Source organism: Bombus huntii, chromosome 14, assembly GCF_024542735.1.
Source record: "Bombus huntii isolate Logan2020A chromosome 14, iyBomHunt1.1, whole genome shotgun sequence".
NCBI classification, from domain to species: Eukaryota; Metazoa; Arthropoda; class Insecta; order Hymenoptera; family Apidae; genus Bombus; species Bombus huntii.
In genome coordinates, this window is record NC_066251.1 from 2,254,608 (window position 1) to 2,278,167 (window position 23,560).

At 31.1% G+C, this 23,560-nt stretch overlaps 4 protein-coding genes across 6 annotated transcripts; 2 read left to right on the forward strand and 2 right to left on the reverse strand.

The window, feature by feature from the left end:
- Positions 1 to 127: 127 nt before the first annotated feature.
- On the reverse strand, positions 128 to 3,689 carry LOC126872918 (protein canopy 4). Its single transcript, XM_050633196.1, has 6 exons — positions 3,597 to 3,689; positions 1,448 to 1,862; positions 1,232 to 1,358; positions 1,016 to 1,150; positions 778 to 942; positions 128 to 686 (listed from the first exon to the last, which is right to left on the reverse strand). The coding sequence occupies exons 2-6, from the start codon at positions 1,551 to 1,553 to the stop codon at positions 533 to 535; spliced, it is 687 nt and encodes a 228-aa protein (XP_050489153.1). The 5' UTR covers positions 1,554 to 1,862; positions 3,597 to 3,689; the 3' UTR covers positions 128 to 532.
- LOC126872921 (BLOC-1-related complex subunit 8 homolog) lies at positions 1,861 to 3,470 on the forward strand. Its single transcript, XM_050633198.1, has 2 exons — positions 1,861 to 2,758; positions 2,830 to 3,470. The coding sequence occupies exons 1-2, from the start codon at positions 2,704 to 2,706 to the stop codon at positions 3,285 to 3,287; spliced, it is 513 nt and encodes a 170-aa protein (XP_050489155.1). The 5' UTR covers positions 1,861 to 2,703; the 3' UTR covers positions 3,288 to 3,470.
- Positions 3,690 to 4,018: 329 nt separating the features above from the next.
- LOC126873487 (nuclear pore membrane glycoprotein 210) lies at positions 4,019 to 11,522 on the forward strand. Of its 2 annotated transcripts, XM_050634368.1 has the most exons (14): positions 4,019 to 4,252; positions 4,502 to 4,773; positions 5,001 to 5,218; positions 5,327 to 5,467; positions 5,540 to 6,129; positions 6,235 to 8,995; positions 9,076 to 9,411; positions 9,496 to 9,714; positions 9,799 to 10,054; positions 10,133 to 10,374; positions 10,450 to 10,599; positions 10,674 to 10,800; positions 10,885 to 10,941; positions 11,019 to 11,522. In XM_050634368.1, exons 1-14 carry the CDS (start codon positions 4,104 to 4,106, stop codon positions 11,213 to 11,215), a joined length of 5,715 nt encoding a protein of 1,904 aa, XP_050490325.1. In that variant the 5' UTR covers positions 4,019 to 4,103; the 3' UTR covers positions 11,216 to 11,522. The 2 variants fall into 2 exon arrangements, with proteins under 2 accessions (XP_050490325.1, XP_050490326.1); XM_050634369.1 differs by lacking the exons at positions 4,019 to 4,252; positions 4,502 to 4,773; positions 5,001 to 5,218; positions 5,327 to 5,467 and having other exon boundaries at positions 5,557 to 5,692; positions 5,782 to 6,129.
- Positions 11,523 to 13,548: 2,026 nt separating this feature from the next.
- On the reverse strand, positions 13,549 to 20,131 carry LOC126873488 (kelch-like protein diablo). Of its 2 annotated transcripts, XM_050634372.1 has the most exons (7): positions 19,753 to 20,131; positions 18,454 to 18,506; positions 17,991 to 18,364; positions 17,594 to 17,909; positions 16,819 to 17,516; positions 16,130 to 16,472; positions 13,549 to 15,952 (listed from the first exon to the last, which is right to left on the reverse strand). In XM_050634372.1, exons 3-7 carry the CDS (start codon positions 18,302 to 18,304, stop codon positions 15,761 to 15,763), a joined length of 1,863 nt encoding a protein of 620 aa, XP_050490329.1. In that variant the 5' UTR covers positions 18,305 to 18,364; positions 18,454 to 18,506; positions 19,753 to 20,131; the 3' UTR covers positions 13,549 to 15,760. The 2 variants fall into 2 exon arrangements, with proteins under 2 accessions (XP_050490329.1, XP_050490328.1); XM_050634371.1 differs by lacking the exon at positions 18,454 to 18,506.
- Positions 20,132 to 23,560: the final 3,429 nt, after the last annotated feature.

A 23,560-nucleotide genomic window follows, 5' to 3' on the forward strand; every position in this document is an offset into this window, starting at 1 on the left:
TGAAACTGTATCAACCAGGGAAACTGACCATCTTGAGCTCTTTTACCTTTTAATAGTATACCTTTATATTCTTTCAAATTTATAAAGATCAGAAAAAATGAAATGTAAAATGACATATTCATTAAAATGAAATAGAAAATATAATATGTATTTGAAATATATCTTATTTTTATGTAGCTATCTTCAAGTTAATACTATAATAACTTAAATTAAATGTCCACGATTTTTAATGAATGTAAAATTGTTTATTTAATTAAAAGGTAAGTATATTAACATAATAATTATGGCAATCATAGGGCACTATTTATATTATTTATAGATCAAATATAAAAAGATGATATTAAAATTTTTAATAGAAAAAGCTGGCTTCAGAAAATATTATTACATAATATTATTCTACTTATATTTTTTAAGTCACTTTATCTTTTTTATATGTTGCCATTAATTTTTCTATTATGAATTAAAAGTGTTTCACTGATGAATTATAGTAATAACAATAACAATAATAATGATGATAATTTTTTGGAATAGTTTATAGTTCTTCTTTCACATCATTTTCTTTGTTTTCAACTTTTGCAACTTGCATCTTCTTTTTCTTTTTCTTTTTAACTTCACCACTAGTATCACCTTTTTCTTTCAGACAAGAATCATCATTATCCTTTAATACTCTTTCTGAACACAAATACCTAATAGGATGAAAATCATATTACATAATGGAATTAAACTCAATAAATAAAACCTGAATATAAAATATAACTAATAATAATAAATTAGTACCTAGTTAATGGAACTTTTCCTTGATAGTTATGATACCAGTCTTCAATGTCAGACTCATGATTTTCAATTAAATCTTCACATTGTGATTTTAAAGTAGTAATTTCAACAGATGGTTTATCCCATAATTCATATGGGATTCCTAGATCAACTTTGACACCTTTATGCCTATGTAAATATAATATAATTATTTCTAATGGTACTTTAAGTTCGAACTTCTTGTTTTTAAATTATAGCTTACGCAAGTCCATGAAGTGTTTTAAATGTTTGACTCATTCCCTTGGCAAATCGTGTACTATCTGTACGTTCCTTGTGAATATTATATTCCAATATACGTTCACACAGATTTTCCATACTTTCTACTAAACGTAATTCTCTAAACATAATAAAACCAATGTAAACTAGAATTTACGAACACATAGAATATTGCGTCTTTAAAAATATATTTCATATTTACGATTTTTTGTATTCCTTTTTCCTCTTGGGTGAAACATCATCAACAGAATATCCAATTTCAAGTACATCGTGCGTTTTACCGGTTTCATCTAATTTAGCCTCTAATTCGATAGCCACAACTTTGCAAACTATAACAAAACAGTGATATGTATTGCTTTCTGTGTACATTTAAAAAAATTTATCAATATACACTGCACGTATGTATATATATAGTTACCTTCGCATTTATTTGCATATTTAACACCTTGTTCCTCTTCCGGACCACCAATTACAAGATACGAAAATAATAAATGTGTCAAAAATATTTGCGTTAGAATGTACATTATAACAATTATAAGTTCACAAAACTATAGTAATCATTTAGAGGAACTGTATGATTATGGAATGATTCGAATTATTCATTCACATCTATGGTACTTCTAGCTCACATTTACTCATATCTGTATTTCCTTTTATTAACATTATATCAAATATATCTACAATTTTTATATGACGTACATGAAAGGACCGGGAATAATGATTGCATTTATAATTATGGAAGCTTGGACATCGTAAACATTTTAAGATTATTATTCAGTAGTTTCTTAAAGGCTTTTTCACATGAGTTGGTGCCCATGGAGCACTGAGCCATACTATAAGATAAAAAATTAAAGATGTCTAGGTATGGCAAAGATAACTTTTATTAAAAAAACAAGTGGCTCAAAATGTTTATTATTTAAAATATATAAAAATATTGATTTGAAAAATTTCTCTTTCTTTTTTGACGTCTCTACTCTTACAGAGATCTTTGATATCTTTGAGATTATCTTCCTAAATCTTCGTTCAATCATAAATCAAGTTTTATCCCATCAATCAAAAATTTTCTTACTTTCTCTATATATCTACTATCCAGATCTATTATCTGAAGCATGATACAAATTTTCAAATAATGTTGTTTATCAAGTTCTAACTTCCTCCTATCTATATTAGCCGCATCAAATACTTGAACAATATATAGATATGTTTTGTGTTATGGATGTATTGAGTATTTTAAATTTTCTAATCTACATATCTATAATCATTAAACATAACGCCAACAAAGCCAAGTTCAACTTATATATGTTTGAGAGCAGTACCAACAGTATACACTTCTATATTACCAGATATTACATTTCGTCAAAAGAAAACAGTTTTGTTAGCAGTTAATTTCCGGCATCGAGCGTTTAATAAAATGGCGGTGAAAACAAACTAATGTTTTGTTGAATGTATACAATAATTTCATTGATACGGAAAATTTAATTAATTTATTTGTAATATTATATATCATACATTAATAACAATAAAGAAATTGTGTCGAATATTCTCAGTATATCGTAAAACAGCAAAACAGAATTTTTCATTAACTAAATTGATTTAATTTTCGAATTTTGTATATTTATAACTTATAAATTCTTAGTAACTTATTATTTATACAATATTTGCAATATTTATACAATGACTGCAAAAATATATCAACCAGATCAAGAATTAGAGACGAAGGTTAAAAAAGGTTAGGATTCTGTATACTTCTATCACCGAATACATTTAGATTATCATTACTCTCATTTTTTAACATTTCAGCAACTGAACGCATATCTGAAAACATGCATATAGTTGCAAATGAGCCATCGCTTGCATTTTATAGACTTCAGGAACATGTAAGAAAGGCATTGCCTCCTATGGTGGATAAACGAGTAGAAGTGCTTACACTTCAACAGCAACTTTTAGGCAGGTGTTATGATGTAGAGTATGCTGTAAGCGCTATTAAGACAATGCATGGTGCTGGGAAGAGTTTTGAGAACACTTTAGAATTTATCAAGAATGCTATATTTTTCAAACAACAATTAAAGTATGAAGAACAGCGTAGGCACAAAAAAGATGGAAATAGAGATTCTGTATACAAAAGACTATCTGCACACATTCCTACCTTAGATCATTTACCGGATGAAATATCTGATGTTGTAAGAGAAACTGCTAACAGGGTAGAGTCTATGATGAATCATGCCAGATATTCTACCGAGGTTCAGAAAACAAATTGAACTTCACAACTGACAATTTAATGTATTAAAATATAATAATGTCAAGAGATATAAATGTGGATATTGTAAATAATAATTGATTTTAACTATAGATGAATAACTTGTTTATAGTTAAAAGGTTATGTAAAAAAATGTATAATGAAAGTGAAATAAATTATTGTTCTTATGTTCTGAGAAGCTTAATATTTCAATGTTTCTTTCTATATTCACAGCCTAGTTCAGTGTTACTAAAGCTGTTCGAGGCTTATGAAAATATATATAAAAAATTTACATAAGGAAATATAATAAATTTCAACGATATTTACATACTTATATTTACATAGTCTCGCTCTTTTCGAAAACTTCTGACGAAAAAGCTTATTGAAATGACTTTCCTCTTCGCACTATTCTATTATTCGTTGACTCTACGCGGGAAAATAATTCTGCGCACTCAGATGCGCAGTACCGTTGTGACTTTCTGGCACTTTTCCATGTAGCAGCTACTACAAATCTTTCTGATTGGTCATGATTCTTGAAAATTAAATAAAGTTGAATAAATTAAAAATCAAAGGAAGTTAAGTAAATAATATTTTTCTTTAACCAGCAATGGATATGTAAGAAATATTTGAGATTCAGTACAATGTATAAATTTGTTTTCCTTTTTACAATAAAAATTAAATATAATTTAAATATCGACTGAAAGTATCGATAATTATCGATCAGTATCGAAGTATGTAATCTGGTTTGAAAGCTATTTAGAGACCGCCAAGTTCAGTAGATTCCTTACCGTTAAATACACGTGAAGAAATTATACTTGACTTTGTAGAACCCTTAAAAATGTTTTTCTCGGTACTCTTTGTTTTATTTTGTGTAACATCGAATGCCTTAGTACACAGATTAAATGTTCCCAGAGTTTTATTACCAGTATTTAATGATTTTGCTGTAAATTTTACACTTGAAGTTACTGATGGTGCTTGCTATAAATGGTAACTACTATTTCTTTTACAACCTAGTTTTATTAATTTGTTATTTATTTAGTTGCAATTTTTAGTATTAAAACTTAAATCTTTTCAATTTTTCATTCATATGTTTAATATTTTATTATTTGTTCAAAAGTAATTTTTTTCATGGATTTTCACTCTCCCTCTCTCTCTATCTCTCTCTGATTGTACTATGATTTTCGATGAACCTTGTTATGGTTTTATATTTAAAATTAAAAATACATTTATCAATAGGTCAACATCGCGATTAGATATTATTCAACTAATTCCTATAAATGAAAATGTCGAGAGAACTTGTTCTTCTGCTATATTGATTCAAACAATAACGAGAGAGTCCAATAGAAATACTGCAATAGTATTAGCAGAAGATGTTAATAATGGGCAATTTTTAAGATGTGATGTTATAGTAGATGTGATATTTTCTCTAAATCTTGTGACAACTACCAGAGAATTATATATAGAGGAAGCGCCAGAAGCATTTGAAGTTAGAGCATACGATGAACAAGGTAAAGATATTTAATAAAACCTTATATATTACATTATATAAAAGAGCATTTATATTTGTCAATATTTAAGGTTTCCAGCATTGTATTAATAATATATATTGAGCATCTACAGGGTCTTTTCCATACAATACTGATTGTCTGAACATTCCTTTAAAGTTATTATTTTAAAGTTTGTAAGCTTTTAAAACATACATAAATTTCGATTATAATATGATATGCTTTTGTAGGAAATGAATTTACTACTCTTGCTGGTGTCGAATTTCTTTGGAGCATAGACAATGCTGATAAACATATGTCAGATTCTAAAGCACCAAATGATATTTTAAGATTTATGACTTATCAAGAATCACATTATGAAACTCCACCAACAATTGCCGCATTAGATGTAATTGGTAAAAAAGGACATATCGTACTGCTAGAAGGAATAAAAACTGGCACAGCAAAGGTATCAATATATTCTATACAGATGTAAATATTATTGCACTTTCAAGCAAAATAAAATATTTAGTTATAAATAAAATATATAAAGAGAAGAAAATATTTTTGATTGCAGGTTTCTGTGAAATTAACTTATCCAGAATATAAACATGTTCCACCAATAGAAGTTGAATTAATTGTAATAGCCAATCTAATTATTATTCCATCAGACACAACAGTTATGGCATATGATAGTTTTAAATATAAAATAATGCAAGTAAGTATCACTATTATTATGCATGACATATTTTGCATATTAATGTTGATTGAATTATTAATATATTTATAGGCTCGTCAAGGTCGTTTGGAAGAAATAACTTTACCATCTAGCCAATACTACTTAGAAGCAGAAAATCCTAATATATTAGAAATTGATAACGATCGTGATTTTGCATATGCTAAATCTCTAGGACGTACCAAAATATTCTTACATGATAAAAATGTACGTGATGAATATCCCGTTATTTTACCATCTGCTACAGTTAATGTAAATGATGTAGCGTATGTAATGCTTGCTGTTTTACCCAATAGAAATTGGGGTTTAGTACTTGGTCATACTCACGAAATTGTTGTTGAATTATATGATAATAAAGATCATAAATTTCACATTGGAGAAGGTGTTGAAGTATCAGTGAAATTAGATGAACACTACTTTGAACCAAAGATGATAACACAAAATGGCACTTATATTGTTGGTGTGCCTATCACATGTGGAACAATGACTGTTGAAGCTACCCTCAATGGTATAATTGATAAACATGGTAGAAAAGTGTTTATTGCTTCACGTCCTACTACAAGAGCTGAGCTTTTGATTCATACTCCTGTTACTATACAACCTAAGGTATTGGCAGTTCCATGGGATTCTAAGGCTAAATCAAGGTTGTCATTTATATTACTATTATTATGTGTAATACATCATTCTTTTTCGTTAATAATAATATTTTTATTAAATTTAATATATGAAATTTTATTTTATTATTATAGGTATGACACTGTACTAAACGCAAGTGGAGGAGATGGATCATACGTATGGTCAAGCAAACATCCTTCTATAGCAACAATTTCTCAAAATGGAGGAATGAGAATTTTAACAGCAGGTGTAACAGAAATAAATGTTGCTATGACAAGAAATCAGTATAATAAAGACACAACAAAAGTGTATGTATTACCTCCTTCCAAAGTAAAAGTAATTGAATATAACATGGAAGCTGCTGTAGGAGAACAGATTTATCTTCACATTGCATTATATGGAAGATTAATTAATGGAACAGACTCCAAAGAAATTCCTTTCAATGATTGTAGAGATATTAATTTTGAGACATACATTCCAGACGGTAATTTTATACAAAACAATAGTAATGTCATAGAACCTGTAGGAATTGCATGTGCCGTTATAGCAGTTACTAGTGTGGATATTGGAACATCCGAAGTAACTGTAGTATACAACGGTAACGGTCAATATTTGACTGACAACGTTACTGTGTCGGCCTATGAACCTTTAATAGCATTACATCCAAGTAGCAAGGAAACTTTATTAACAGTGGGTTCATTGAGGAAAATAGTTTTTAAAGGTGGACCCCATCCATGGTCTAACAAGCCACAAAGTTATTCGCGAAAAATTCAAGTATCTGAGGAAAAAATTGTTGATGTAACAGAACATGTAGATTCTTCAGATGGATTGCACGATATATTCGTTATTGAAGTAATGTGTCGTGCCCTTGGAGAGGTGGATGTAACATATAAAATTTCAAATGTTCCTCTACTGCCAAACTGTAAAAGTACATATGCATTTGAAACAGTAAAAGTGATTTGTGGTAAACCTAGACATATTTATCTTCAACCTGAATTTAAGGATAAGAATTGTCCTATCAGCAATCTTAATATAGAAAGGATAATGGCACACAGTGATAAAAATTTGAAGCTTATTACAATAATAAAGGATGAAGAAGGTAGAACATTCGATAATATTACGAGTTTACGAATTGAATGGAATTTGAAACCCTCGACTGTAGGTTCTGTAGAAATGCCTTCTAGTTCTATAGAGGAAACAATCACGGATATGAATGTTATTTTACCAAAAAGTTACTATCAAAATGTCATTTTTAAAAAACATTTTGGCACTCTTATATTAACAGCTACAGTTACGGGTTATCAAAAATATATATTGAGTAAATTAAAAATAATTCCCGAATGGCCGCCATTCGCAATTGAGACTGAAAGAAAAATCTATGAAACGCCTCTTATAGAAACTTCTATAGAAGTAGTTTTAGTCAATGATACCTCTGTTATCCCTGATAAATTAATGGTATTAAATGATCCTACTGCAAAATATTACTTGCAAGTGAGTCAGGGTTCTGGATATTACGAATTTGTATTAAGTTCAGATGATATTGCAGAAGTTCGATATATAGAGTCAACAAAAGCAATTAGTCTCACTCCAAAAAAATCTGGAGTGCTTCATTTATCATTGATAGATCTTTGTTTACCTTCAAAACCAGCTGAAGTTGTGATTGAAATACAACAGCTTGCCATAATAGAGATAGAAACAGTGAATAAAATCGAAAAGGGAAAGTGCATAGTAGCTGCATTGAAACTTTATGACACGAATGGTCATGCTATAAAATTGCCTTCTTTGAATGCTTTAGAATTTAGAGCAGAAATTGATAACGAATACATAGAAGTTAAACAGTTACCTGCTAGTGAACATGGCAATCCTCCTTATAATCAATTGTTGTATATGGTATATGGAATGGCAGAAGGCGAATCTCAATTAATTTTCGTCAATAAAGGGGCCGAAAAGGAGATACAGAGTGAATCAGCAACTATCCAAGTCTTTGTTCCTTTAAGAGTTTTTCCAAAAAATCTAACAATACTAGTAGGGACTGTTTATCAAGTACAAACAACAGGAGGTCCATCAAATGCAGAAATTGAATTCTCTACACAGGATAATGATATTCTGAACGTTGGCTATAATGGTATATTTGAAGGAAAATCAGTTGGACAAACAAAAATTATTGTTAGAGCCATTGGTCTTAATGCTAAAGGCAATAAAGTTATTTATTCTGAGGATCATGCTGATATACATGTATTGTATCTTGAAGGAGTTAAAATTGTTGTGCCAACAAGTAGAGTAAAAGTGGGTGCAATGTTTCCACTTTGGGCATTTGGTATCCCAGAACATTTAACTCCTCTTATTATAGGTTCTATGCAATTACCACTAACTTTTATGTGGTTATCTAGTGATTCTAATTTAATAACATTGCATAATATGTATGAAGGTACTGGAATTAACATTAGATACCAAAATGAGGTATCTTTGAGAGCCAAAGCAATTAGTCCTGGATTAGCAACTATTTATTTAAATGTTACAATGCCATCTAATATGTTAGCCGGTTTTAAAGGCGATGTAACATATACTACATTTATAAAAGTTGAAATTTTTGAGGAATTGCGTTTAATGCATTTGGGACTACCTTTGGATGCACCAGTGATACTAATGTCCCCAAATTCTGTCTTAAAATTAGAAACAAATCGTGACAAACATGGTTCAACTATTTATAAAGTATTGTCTACTGTACATGGAAATGATTCAGTGGATTTACAGGCTTTAACAGTTGCATCTAAAACCGTCACTATTGATAAAAATGGCATCATAAAAGCTGGTGAAAGTATTGGAAAAATAGTTATTTCTATTACAAATACTGAAGCCTATAATTTGAAACAATCAATAACTGTTATTGTTGAAGTAAGATTTATATTATATTATTAAGATGTGAATTTGATTGGGAGTTTAAAAAATTTATATCTTAATTATTTTATTTATAGGTCAAGCCTATTCATTATATGATGTTGTCTTTAAAATCAATTTTACGAATTCGGAGTGGAGAAGAATTAAATATGTTACCCAAGGGTATGGAATTGGATTATATTCTTGAATATTATGATAATATTGGAACAAAGTTTCATGCTGCTGAAGTTGATGCTAAGACTATATTAAATCGGGTTGATCTCGCATCATTTACTAAAGGTTCCGAAAATGTAGTTACTGCAAAATTTATTGAAAATGGAGACCTTGTTGTAAAAGCATACAATGAAAGATATCCTAATGCAATGTTTGATTATGTACATATGATGATTGGTGATATAGTTTTCCCCACAAAGGTAATTTACGTGTTTATTTTATGTTAAATAAGAAATTTTCATATATGAATCATTTAAATCATTTAAATTTATAATGTATTATAGACTACACTAACAGTGGGCGATATAGTATGCTTTTCAATGCCACTTTTATCTTCTGACGGTGATCCAGGTTATTGGCAATCTTCTGCTCCTGAAATATTAACTGTAGATCCTATTACAGGAATAGGTCGAGCAAAAAATATCGGTTATGCAGTAGTAAAACATAGTCTTGCAACTCACATGCAAGGTGAAATAGAAGTTCACATCCAACCTATTGCAAAGGTACTACATTCAGTGAATCATTTGGAATTATTAATCATTAATATTTTTTCGAAAATTGTACATGGTATTGTTTTGTACATACAGGTATCAATTGTCCCACTAAGAGGTCGAAATATTACTGGAACTGAAACTTTTAGTGTTCCTGTTGTACTTAAAAGCAAAGATGAACAAGTCAAAGAAAACAATATCCTATCTAGAGGCTTAGGTGGTTGTAGAACATTTAGTTTATTTACTTTAAATTCATTTCCCTATACCTGTAATATACAATTTGTTTCATCAACTTCATCTATCGGAATAAAAGACCTGTTTCTTGTCAAACCACGATTTGATATTGCAACTGGTACGTTTAATTTGATCTTCTGCTGCATATAACAAAATTTACTATTATTTAACTTTACATAGAAATTGTTTGTTGTAGGATTTTATTATTGTGATGTAATCCCAATGGGTTCTCCAAACATAATTTCTAGTACATTAGAAAGTCGTATTCAAATAAGTGCACAAAGTAAAGACATTGAGGCTGTGCCTTTAGAAGTTACATATCTTCCTCCTGTCTATGTTGATGCCAAAGAAATTATTTTTATTAATACCCATTCTCAAACCATTCCAACAGCAACACTTGAAATATATGGGTTGCAATCTGTATTAAATCATCTTACTGTAAGTTTATTATTCTATGGAAGTTGAAGTAAATTTTAAAATACGATTCATTTCATTTGTAATAAACTTCTATAGATTGATGTACCAGATGGAATGACTGTAAGTGCTCGACAATATATTTCAAAATCTACAATGCAATACAAACTGCGTTTGATGCATAATCAGGAAGAAATCCAAGGTCAAAAAGTTGTTATTGTAAATGACATTACAAAGCAAAATATATCCGTGAGTAGATAAAAAAAAACACTTATCAAACATCATAATTTATTGTAAATAATAATTTAATTTTGTTTCTGTAGCTTTTTGTACGTGTAACAAAATATGAAAATTTCATACCATTATCTGGAATCCACTGGGTAGATTATATGTACTTCCATCGTTATACATTCGGAACATTTGCTGTTGTTGTAATTACTTTCTTCTACAGTGAGTCTCTTAGTATTTCATATTGGTTTTAGCTTATCGTATAAATATTTTCTTACAATATTATCTTTATATTTTGTTTTATAGTATGGAAGAATAAAATAGCAAATGTTGATTTAAACATAAAGAATAGATCAGTTTTTGGTATGTATTTTATTTTAACATAATTTCTATTCATATTTATAATAAATAACTGTTTAACCGCAATTCATCTTTTATAGCTGATAAATGTCCACCACAATTAAAAAAAGTTAGTACTCCATGCTCATCTCCGTTAAATAGTACAACTATGTCAACTCCAAGGAGTCCAGTTACACCAACAAGATTTACATTTTCTGCGTTTGATCCTGTATATGGTGATCCTCGTGGTCCTTATTCGGCAAGTAAACGAAATAGGTCCTTGAATATGACACAATAAAAATGAATAGTTTCAATTTAAAGATACGTTGTACAGTGTACTTATACTAATTAGATTTGTTTTTATACAAACTATTTCAAAATAGTGCCTTATTGTCACAACTTATCATATTTTATTTATATTTAAAAACTAATAATTTTTTATGTTGTTTATGATCATGATATGGTTTTGTGTATTACTATTAGATGTGTGTATGTGTATAGAACAGTGTACATTTTGTAATTTACTATTAAATAACTACGTATGTAGGCCAATGTACATACTGTAATATATAATTTGAAATATATTATTATATGTATATGTAGAATTTTTTAAGTAATTTAACTCCGATCTAATGGCATTTATATGGTGTCATCTATGAGATAAAGAAGGAACATAAGCTTTGAATGTTATGGATAAATGGCAGCATTCGTCTGTTCTTAGATAAGGAGCACATTTCTGTGCAACAAGGATAGATAGAGAAATTATTAGTTCCACCTTTCACCACTGTGTGGTGAATAGTATTTCTATATCCGCAAATAGATGAAATATTTTATTTCGAAAAAAACTAATTAAATCGGTTAATTTGTAAACTTTTATGATTGATTCTCCCAAATTAGGCTCTCAGCTTTCTTCCAATATTCCATTTAATCTACGAAATACATAAATAAAGATTTACAAATTTTATTTAATAGATAGATATTTGCTTGAATAATATTTCATTTCTCGCAAACTATATTCGGTACTTGGATCAAAATTGTACCTGGAAATAGTTAAAAGCATCAACTTTTGATACATACGCGTAGGATGTAAATTAATTGCGTGAAAATGTAAAATTTATTTTCTAATTTCGACATCGTCACTCAGTATCACTCCTTATCTCATCATGACGATACCTCCTTTAATATTCTATGTTCCTGTTAACATTCCTCAATTTTCAGCCAAAAATTATATTCTCGATAGATAATGATCTCAATCTGATTACTAATTTTTATTGCTTTGGTTAATTTTTGATGTGATAGCTCCTTGAAATTATTAATAAAACATAATTTACGCACATTATATGATAATCTAATACATATTATTATTTCATTATGATGTAGGATACAATCATAATTAAATACTATTTAAACTTATTAAAAAATTATCATGATGGACTATTTCTTTTCCACCTTCATATCATTCAAATATGAGAATGTTAGGAAAAATGTTCTTTTCTAAAATTGAGTTTATGTTAGTTGATAAAAGGGTTGATTACAGCAAAATGAATTTTTCTTCTTCTATCTTAACCATATATTTTCTTTGTTAAAGGATTTGAACAGATCTTTAATATATACAGAAGTATTCATATACAAATAAAGCATATAAAATTAGAAAATAAAGTATGTGTAGACTGAATATTGAACTAAAATTTTATATATTCATGTATGGTTCCAATTACAGTAATTATGCAAGATAACTTTCTTAGTTTAAATAATATTGCACAGTATTCTATGTTAGTGATAAAAAGAAATTGGAAATTGCATGTAATGTTACTTACAGTAAAATGTTCATAATTTTTTTAATTTTCTTCTGTTTTCTCCCCCATTCTTTTGCTTAAAAACTGAAAAGATTATTTTATAAAGTGTTTTGTACTATACTTTTTCATATTTACTCCAAAGATATACATATATATGTATAATGATATTGTTCTAATCAGTTTCTTATATTGCATATAAACAACATGTAACATGATCCATTAATCAGACTATTTTCTCTAAAACCATCAAAGATATCACATATCTCCAATTTTTGCACTGATTATGTTTCAAAATATTTATTTAGTTCACATTTATTTAATTTTATATATTCTAATATTTTCCTTATCTTTTATTAAAAATTTTAATGAAAAAGGATGTAATTGTATTAGATAACTCACAAATACATTAATATATAAGAAAATAGTAGAACATTTTATGGTTCTACTTTTGTAATACAAAAGTAAAATATAAAAATGCTGTTACAGAAGTGTGTTTAATATAATAAAATAGTTCTTGTTCTGGTAAATTATCTCTGGAATTGTGTTCATGTGTTAGAAAGTATTTTGAAAGAAATAATACTTGATATTCTCAATGGTTTTAGAAAGACAGTTTGTAGTACACTTTACTTGTTCCCGTTGTAACTAAACCTTAAGAAAACTCTTTGTTTATATATGATTACTCTATAGTTGTATAGTATAAATGACAAGTATTTAAAACAAAATTAATGGTTAAAGATTAGCATATAAAATATGGTGGAAAATTGGCTATTCACTGTAGAAGATAGGAGGTAACATTTGGTATAATTGAGAAAGAGATCATTAGCATAAAAACAAATTAAAAATACAAACTGAAATTTGTTTATTATACAAGATTTAAAAAAGAAATTCATCTTTCAGAATTATTAAGTACACTAAAAACTTATCATTTCTATAAACTTATATTATACATATATGAAATCTTATATAAAACAAAAATTTAATCTGTACTTTTGAAATGTATGTTTTATTTGTAAAAAAACATCTAATTTTTAGCATTTCCATAAATTACTCCGTATTATGTGTAAAACTTTTTCATTTTGATTATCTGCTCCACGTAATAGAATTCACCAGTAGGCAGAAAATAAAACATTTTTAATATATTTCCCAAGGAATATAATGAAATCTTTGTATATATGTATATATAAAAAATAATAAAATAATTTTACTTCAAAGATTCCATTGTCTCATTAGAGAATAGCAATTGGTTATAATAAAATTTATTGATGTAAAAAAAAAATGTAAATGTCATTCTGTAAAAATGTTTCTCACATGAGTTTAAAATTGAATTAAATTTTGATTTAAGCAACTAAAATACTAACATTTTTAGCAACATCTTATAATGAAACTACAGTTTTAACTATTTGTAAATTAAATCTGTAATTTTGAACACTTATTTGAACTTTGTTTAGTGATTACAATAATTTGTACCATTTTAAATCTGTAATTGGATTATTCCAACTCAATATAATTGTTTCATTTATATAGATATACTATATAGATTTCATAAATTTGTTGTGTTTGTAAAGAAATAGAAACGTTTTTGCGTTTCGTGTCTAATTAAAACTGATTGTTCCATTGAAGAAAGTCATTACGATACAATATCGAGAATCTGTACAGTTTCTAGTAGTGATATTTTGTAACAAGTTGTTTAAAGATAGTTACATCATATCGTCAGCATATTCTTATACTAGACATGTGCTTTGTTTTCTTCAACAATCTCATAGATGTAACACAACTAGTAAGTTCATAAACTTTTTAATTTTGTAATTAATCGACAGAAATTTTCACAGCTTTCTTATAACTTTCTATTTAAATAATTACAAAACAATATTTTGTTATGTTAGTAAAATATTGCTCACAATCAGTCAAATTTACTGACTCTTATTAGATTATTATCACAAACGTTACATTATGAAATTGTTGGATAATGATCCCTATTACCATTTTGTACAATAAGAGTACTCCTTTATCGCTTCAAACAAAACGTAAATTTATCAAGCTTTGTTTTCTGTAGAGATATTAAAAGGATTAAGAAACGTAAATCCAATGATTGTAATATTTAGTACATGATGAAATCATGTTATAACTTATGCATGTTTTATACATTATCTTAAAACAAAAATATTCTTAGAGCCTGAAACATTCGTTTCATTTATTAATTTTACATAAACTTTTGGTTTCACTTCAGTCTTATTGATAAAAATACGATACATGTAGAAAGTATACTATCGAGACAGAAACAATTTGTTTGATTAACTCTTTATTTTTGTTTTTCTTTTTTTTATCAGTGACTGCACAAGCAGTCCTCCATAACGAAGTTTTGATGTCAATATATACTTTAAAAATCTGTTTTTTTTTTAATCACTGAAAACATGGAAGCTGCAAGCATTCCATTGAAGTGAATATTGTGTTCGAGAATATGTTTCAAAGAGATTTTGCCTTTCTGTTCCTTTGTATTTTAAATATTCACAATAAACACGGCTGCTTTATATATATATATAAAAAGAAAAAGAAAAGGAAAATAGAACAGAAATTACAAGAGTATTGCACTTAAATCTAGAACAGTTGGAATTGGTATTTTGTAATACATAACAGAATGTATAAATAACATAAAAGAAATATTTTACAAAGTCTTATATAAAAAACATGATTAAATCGCGACAATATAAACATTATCAAGGAATAAATTTTCTACATCAGGAAAATATACATCCGTACTTAGTACAAAGTAATTGTCTCGTGAAAATGAACTGTAAGCTACACAAAGCTAGTGAAAGAACATAGAATAGTTTCTAACAAAAAGGACTTCATCTCTAGAAAGGCAAAGTCTTATAAAACGTACGTATTACTTATATAATGCTCATCGATCGGCGGTAGCGTTTTCTAGTATTAGTTATAACAACAGGAACCGACACAGGGGCGGGAGGAGTTACAGGTGTAACTGGAGTCATCGGTGTAAGAGGAGTTAAAGGAGTTTCAGCCATTTGGGCTGAAGAGGGGGGCCTGAGCTACCAAATGTAGTTTTCGGTTTGAGGGGCTCGCATTACTCCCACACCTCCACCGAGTCTTCTGTAATTCATACAACCACATAGTTTCCATTGATTTTGTTCTGAATCGTACACTTCAATTGTTTTTAAATAGGCAGTTCCATCAAATCCACCCACTGCATATAGTAAACCATTCACTACTGCTAAACCCACCTGAAAATATGATAAGTGAATGAATTCTTTTGTTAGTAAGAAACGTATGATTTTTAAATTTATCTGCATCCAATATTATGAAATTTAAGTGAAGTATTTTTAGTGAAACAGGTTTTTACAAGAAATCAGGTTAATGACCGTTTTAAACAATAAATAGTAAAAGTTAAGGCAACTTACTCCACTTCTTCTTGATGTCATAGCGACTATCGGACTCCAAGAATTTGTGTGAGGGTTATACCGTTCTGCACTTGAGAGCTCCATGCAGTCATCTCGTCCTCCAACGGCATAAATTAGATTATTAAATACCGCACAGCCTAGATGCTTACGTCTTGTAGACATAGGTGATACTTGAGACCATTTGTTTTGTCTCGGATCATATCTTTCTACTGTATTTAAAGGCGACTGGCCATCGGATCCACCGATGGCATATAAATAACCGCCTAGCACAGCAACAGCTACTCCAAGCCTTCTAGTGGTCATTGGTGATACTTTGGACCATTTATTTTCTTTAGGATCATACCTGTATGTAATAAATCCTTTGTTTCGTTTTGAATCCTTTTAAAATTATATTAATTTGTATATTTCATATTGATACATGAAAGTAGATAAAATGAGTAAAAGCTTACAAATAATGTTCTATCATATCATACAGTTATCATGTCATGTTATTTCTCACTTTGTTATTGTGTTTTATAAAGTAAAGAATGGAAGAGATAGCATTCTAACAATAAAACGTGAATAACATGCATGATAAGTAGGCAAAGTTTATTTATACTTGTGATGTATAATTAGTGAAGAGACTCTGAATGAATAAAATTTGATTTTAACTATATGGCAATAAAATATTTATAAATAGGACAATTTACCTCTCAACATGATTTAAACATTGGACGCCATCCTGCCCACCTACCGCGTAAAGAAAACCATCCAATACCGCAACACCTACGCTAGTTCGACACGATGTGGTAGGTGCAACATCACAGGACCATTGATTCGTTTGTGGATCATATCGTTCGATGCTATTTAAATAGCTTTGTCCGTCGTGACCACCTACTGCGTACAACAAATCGTTCAGTACAGCTACTCCGACACCACATCTTCGTTTACTCATTGGCGCCACCATTTTCCAATCCGCAGTGTTAGGATCAAATCTTTCCACGCTAGCGATTGCATCGCCAGAACACCAACCTCCGACAGCGAATAGAACTTCACCGCGTCTGGTTGGTTTTCTAGGTCGTGTTCTAGGTCCTTGCATCAGCGGCCTTTCTTGAGGAAGCAGCAAGTAATTTTTCGCTTCGTCTACCAAGTCTCTGCATGCGTCATCGGACCGAACTAAAAGGTCAGAACCTACGGTTCCAACTAAAAATTTTGGGCTAAGGAGGGGTAGTCGTACATGTTGAAGAACTTGCGCCAAATGTTGCCTTCTCTCAGTGACATTATATTTGACCCAGTTCATAACTGCACTAAATACCTGTTCTTCTGTTCGAACATTTAACTCGTCCGAAGAAATAATATCTACTAATTGGCCAACAGGCAATAAAAGAAATTCTTCGCTTTCCATTACCTAGTTAGGAACAAAAATGTAAACAATTATTATAAATCTAGTTATTAGATACATCTTGGAGAATGAAGAATACATACTTCTTGAAAATTGTGCTGTGTAAACTTGTCCGCGATTCGTAAAAGTTCACGACAAGAATGAGTATCAGCAAACGCTCGTATACCTAGACAATTAGACGGATCTAACTGGCGTTTGAGAAACTCGCAACATATATCTTGAATCTCTGCTAGCTGGAGAAGGCACGCTGCTGGAAGGAGAGTTTGAACGTTCGCTTCCTCGACGATGATGTGAGAAGTGTAACAGAAGTCTATCAATAGTTCCATCGCCATTTCATCTATGTCACGTATCGTGACTTCAGTTTGTCGAGATTCCGCCAGCTCCCCAGTAAACATCGCTCTACAAACAATACAGTTTTCACTATTTAGTCAATTTAAATTTTGAAAGTTCCAATGTTCAATTACGATTATAGTATCTTACCGGAAGTACGGACTACACGCCGATAAAATAACACGGTGAGCGAATATCTTTCTAGAGCCGACATTGAGAACAACATCGCACAATTCTCGATGACGACGAAGAACATTGAGTTCGGTGAGTGTAGCACGAGGATGCTTCTCTGAAGTGTGACTGAGGCGGGCTGGGGAAGGTGCGCGTTCTACGACCATTTCACCCATCCTCTGTGAGGATGGGGCGCCCGCGGTCGCTCTCCCCGAGGCGCCCCTAGACCCCCCTAGCTGGAGGCGCAGCGGGGGTGACGCCCAACCCCACACCGAGTCTATCTGCAACACCATTCACCAACCACCACGGCTCTCGAACGTGCCCGCACCAGGCCCTCTGATCTTCTCAAATCCCTAAAATCAAAGCATTCGTTTCTTATCTGTTTGAACGATTTAACTGATCTTTAGTATCCAAATAATTTGACATAAGTTTACATAATTACATTTGATACATTGAAGAATTTTAGGAGCTATCGTGTGCTAAAATTCTATTTTCCTATATAAACCAAAGGTTGAAGAAGTGTTTGTAAATTAGTCATTATGGCTTCTCAACTACGATCATGCTACAAACAAGTTTCTTTTATAGTTAAACGTACTAACTGTTTCCATATAAATATGACAGAATTTAATAAACTCAAATTTTACTTTTGAATTATATAACAAGTTGGAAAAGCTTAGAATGAGTAGAAAAATTAATATAGTTGTGTGATGACTTAACGATTCATTGATACAAATATTCTACCTAAAAAGAAAACAACTGAAAAGAAGACTCTTATATTGTAAAAGGATACGTATATAGATATAACATCAATTAATAAAGATTCCAAATCGATACAGATTATTTGTAGATAATGCAATGCTCTTATAGTAATCATAGTAATTGCATGACTGTTTGTAAATAACAACATAACCCCAGTAATAACATATAGTAGCAATTAATAATGAAATTAATGTTTAAAATAATATCCACAAATATTAAAAGTCACTTTACGAGAAAGAAACATAAATTTTTCAAAATCATAGTACGATTAACTTATCTTTAACTTAACAGCAAATTATACATACATTTAAGTTTTGTGATATATATAATAAAATCTCTTTGTTAAACTTTCTTGTTTTCTTTGTGTTAAGTACATGAGTAAACACATAGTTCTTTTATCTAATCTCTTTATCTGTCTAAACTTTGAATGAAACTATGTTACTCAGTATTATAGATAAAAGATTTAGTCATCAAAATAAACGATTCTGTATATGCATAACATAAAGTTGGAAATTTTGCTTGAAATATATAAAAAATAATCATTATATACGAAACGCGTTCTAAAAATAATCAAATCTTCAATAGAATTTTATCTTTCAAAATAACATGGATAATACTGACATAGATCTAATACAACACATTCTAACATAAAAATATATCTTTTTAATTTATACACTGAGACACTACTGCCATTATGAAAAATGAGATTTTCGTTGAGATTAAATTAACTGAATTTTTCTACGTCGGAAATAAATCATCGTTAATACAGTTTTACAATACAATTTACAAAGAATCGAAAATGTAGCAAAAGTATTAATTACGCGAATATATTTTTGCATATTGAATAAATGATACGAGTTTTATGTGATATTTTCACCTTTTATACATTTATCTTAACGACGGATCGTGTAAAAGTGTTTTCAAGGAATTGGACAGCTCGTAGGCGTGAGAAAGTGATAGTAGAAACATCGTTGACACTCACTGTATGATGGATACGAAGATTTTTGACGTACGATTAAGAAACTCGATCGAATTTCTGTATGGTTTGGGTAGTTTCCCAGCTAATAAGCGATAAACAAAAATTTGATCACCGTTCCAGCTTCGTTTTTTCACGATACTGTTAAAACAATAGCATGATGTTAGATGTTGAATCAGCGTCGCGCTTCAGAACCGATACACCAGTTTAAAATCCGATTCACCAAATTTCCGTGGATGATATCACAAGGGTACATTCATTTTGATATCTTTGCTTGTGATGCATAATGCACCAAATAGCGATTCCTTCGTTTCTGAACCGAATCCCCAGGGTTACGCTCGCGTTGTGCCAATTGTGTCACTCTACCTTTGCTTTCCGTCCAAGACCAACAGATAGAAGCACTGTATCGTTAGAACTGTCCGAATCGTTGTAACCGTGTCAACGCTTTCTCTTTTCAACAACAGATGGCACAACTACAGTTATTTTTATTTAAACTTCTTTCCCGCGTATAGCTCTCAAGCAAAATTAAATAACAATGAAAAAAGATTTCATGAAAAAAATGTTTATTTCCAGTCGAAAAATTCAACATCTTAAGAAATTAAGTTAAATTAAGAAGTTAATTAACCCATAACATATTCAATAAGATTGCGCGATTAAATCACTACCAGCTTCTACTTTTACATTTTAAAATCACTTACCTGTTGAGATTCCGTAAGAATCTCAAGGTTCAGAAACAACACGAAATTACAGACTCGACAGTACTAAAAAATAAAAAAGGCCAAGTCGATAATATCAATAGAGGATGTTTCAATTATCGAAGACATTTCAATTAAAAAAGAATGAAATTGGTTCATTGAGACGAAGCAAAAGCAAACAGATCACAGATTAATAAATGGAAATTTTTATTTCTGTCGTGTTGAAATCGAGTATTAACAATTAATGATGACGCATAGCCATAAATTCATCTTTGTCTCGTAACGTAGTCAAACTTGGTTTCCCGAGACATCCTGTACGTCATTAAACGTATAGTTACAAGATTACACAGCGAACAAGGTCCACGATGTTCTCTTCGAATCTCGAAACGCGCAATCACTGTTTTCGTGTTCGCATCTGGTAAACAATGTTCGAACACCGTATCTTGGCTGCGAATCGTGAAAGCTGGCCGTGTTTCGCGGCCATCGTATCGGTTGTATCAAGCCGCTGCTTAATAAAATAGCACGGCGATCGATGCGCTTGGAGCGAAAGCGGAAAGAGCCGGTCGCGTGTCTATGGATATTCCGCTTCCGAGAACATCGGCTCTCATTCTCTGCCGCAAGATTATTCAATCATCACGAACGGGACAAATGGGGCCGTATATACCGCCGTTACACCGTGTGGATCACCTTATTAAGATTACAAGGGCTGGTTGCCTGTGAGTCGGCTAAAATCTAGGTCAACCGTAATAAGACGTAACCGATTTTTATTGGCACCTGCCATCCGAACTCACGACGATCCGCTTAATCGTTTTATCGTATCGCGCGCCTGCTATTTCTGCAGCTTGCACACAGTCACGCTGCGTTCACGGAAGTTCTGCCTGTTTTATTGCGCCAGACGAGTTGTTCCCGTTTCAGGGAAAACCGTATTGCCAGTTTAATTATTCGAATTATTGACGAAAGGATATATATATATATATATATATATATATGTATAGCTTGTGATTTAGTTTTCGGTTTGATACCGTTCGAACACCGCGTTACGCGTTGCGCACGTATTTCAAAAGTGAGCAAATATTTGGAAGCTTGCGAAAGAATTATTTACTAAACATTTGAATTATTGGGAAAGAAGTCGACATCAGAAGGATAGATAGAAATATTTGAGTATTTGATAGGTTGGTAATAATTGAAATATCGTATAATAAATATATTAGTTAGAGTGAAAGATACTACTTGCTGAAGGTTTACTTGCTTAACTGTGGAACAGGTGTCGCTTGAATATACGTAATTATAATTTCCATCGCGGCAGTTGCTACGTTTCTTTAAGATACTTTCGATCAGTTGATAAAAGGAGATATAAATTAAAATTTTACCGGTTTTCTGCACGTAATATATTTCTAATTATCGAATATCATGCTTTTTACGTCAACAATTTGTATTCCTCCTTTTTCCAAACAAGTTGCAATTAATTGTTTCTAACTGGAATTTTGTACATTGTTTAAACGTTTGTTTAAAAAAATATAAGAATATATAATATAAAGTTGAGCTTTCATTGAGACCAACTTAAAGAAAAAGACGCGTTTCGAGCGAAGAAATAAGCCCCGCGCTAGATGTCTGACACAAGATACACTCGTACTACTGTGAATTCATAGTCCTTCACCGATGATTGCTACAGCCATTTTACGAACTCTTCGTTAAATTCCTCTTAACCCATTAGATATTTTATTACTTTCAAGGAAACATCTTCAAACATTAATTTAGACAAATTGTTTGATCTTTAGTATTATATTTTTTCCCTAGGGCAAGTATAACAACTTCAGAAGACCCATTCTTCTGATTAGTTTATCATGCTGACGAAGTCTAGAAATAGATACAACTTAGAGAATAAACTTTCGTAGTAACCACGCATTTGTAACCATCTATTCCCACTTCGAATTCTTTTTATACTTTTCTAGTAAAGTTTCAAATGATCTATAGTCGATTCACGCAAGACTTTGCTCGTATTTATATCTACAGGGTGGTTGGTAACTGCGGGTGGTACAAGCGGAAAGAGGGTGAAAAAGAAGTCGAAAATATAGAATAATAATTTCTTTTTTAATTTTTCCATCGAGACAACGATCTACAGTGAGATCCGTTATAACGTACCGCACGCGTACCGAGCGAAAATTCAAAGTCGATTTTCTCGAAAACAAAGCCTCGAACGAAAAATTGTTATTCCATATTTTCGACTTCTTTTTTCGCCTAGAATCACCCCCTTTCCGCTTGTACCACCAGTTACCAACCACCCTGTATACTATACGCTGTATCGATGTTGAGCATGTATCAACGCATCTACGTGGCATTCTTTAATGAAAGTTGAAGCATTTGAACAATTTCGATAGAACTAAGGTAAATACGATCTATCGTTCGCATTCCTTACCGCAGAATACGCGTTGATAAACCTAAATCCAGTCTACGTTCGATATTTGCCTTCAACTCTGTAACGAAGCTTTTATAGTCAGACTCTATACAACGTTTTTCTCTTATTTCCACCTGAAGATTATACCCGTACGGAGAAAGTAGGAAACACGTCGTGTTTTCGTAAAAATGGTAAACGTTTTTTCTATGCTGGCGTTCGAGTACTTCCGGCAATCACTGTATGTTACACGATTCAAGCTGACATCCATCGTCGGATCGTACGTTTCGTCCGTAATGAAATCGCAGCAATCACTGCGCTCGGTGTGCATGAACGAACAACTAGGCTGCGCTACGATACTGTTGCTACACGCGCACACGCGAGTTTTATCGCGGTTTATCAGTCGGCGCGACCGAGTCAGGCCGGTTTTTGCATCGGCAACGATCTTTATCGGCGCGGACCGAGTAAGTCGTCAGTGTAATTTTAAATTCGCGATGCGTCGATGCGTCATTAAAGTGGTTTAAGAGGTATCGTCGGTGTTACCGCGGTTTTTCGACTTAAACGCACTGCCTGGAGGCGCGTTTAACTCCGATTACAGAAACTCGAACCGATTGCAGCTTTTCGGAACCCGACCCGGACTAATGTCCCTCCGTTCCCCGTTTTTTCCCTTCTTTTTCTCTCGTTTTCTTCTTCTCCCGAGACACGGATTTTAATATTGCTCCGTTAA

Bases quoted from the DNA above. Each gene is read 5' to 3' on its own strand.
- LOC126872918 (XM_050633196.1), bottom strand. From the start codon at position 1,553: ATGTACATTCTAACGCAAATATTTTTGACACATTTATTATTTTCGTAT. The intron at 1,151-1,231 runs GTAAATATGAAA...TATTATGTTTAG, and splicing joins AAAAAGGAATACAAAAAATC to AGAATTACGTTTAGTAGAAA. The intron at 687-777 runs GTACTAATTTAT...TCATCCTATTAG, and splicing joins GGAAAAGTTCCATTAACTAG to GTATTTGTGTTCAGAAAGAG.
- LOC126872921 (XM_050633198.1), top strand. From the start codon at position 2,704: ATGACTGCAAAAATATATCAACCAGATCAAGAATTAGAGACGAAGGTT. The intron at 2,759-2,829 runs GTTAGGATTCTG...TTAACATTTCAG, and splicing joins AGAGACGAAGGTTAAAAAAG to CAACTGAACGCATATCTGAA.
- LOC126873487 (XM_050634368.1), top strand. From the start codon at position 4,104: ATGTTTTTCTCGGTACTCTTTGTTTTATTTTGTGTAACATCGAATGCC. The intron at 9,715-9,798 runs GTACTACATTCA...TTGTACATACAG, and splicing joins ACATCCAACCTATTGCAAAG to GTATCAATTGTCCCACTAAG. The intron at 10,375-10,449 runs GTAAGTTTATTA...AAACTTCTATAG, and splicing joins CTGTATTAAATCATCTTACT to ATTGATGTACCAGATGGAAT.
- LOC126873488 (XM_050634371.1), bottom strand. From the start codon at position 18,304: ATGGTGTTGCAGATAGACTCGGTGTGGGGTTGGGCGTCACCCCCGCTG. The intron at 17,910-17,990 runs GTAAGATACTAT...TATTGTTTGTAG, and splicing joins GCGTGTAGTCCGTACTTCCG to AGCGATGTTTACTGGGGAGC. The intron at 16,473-16,818 runs GTAAATTGTCCT...TATTACATACAG, and splicing joins TGTTTAAATCATGTTGAGAG to GTATGATCCTAAAGAAAATA.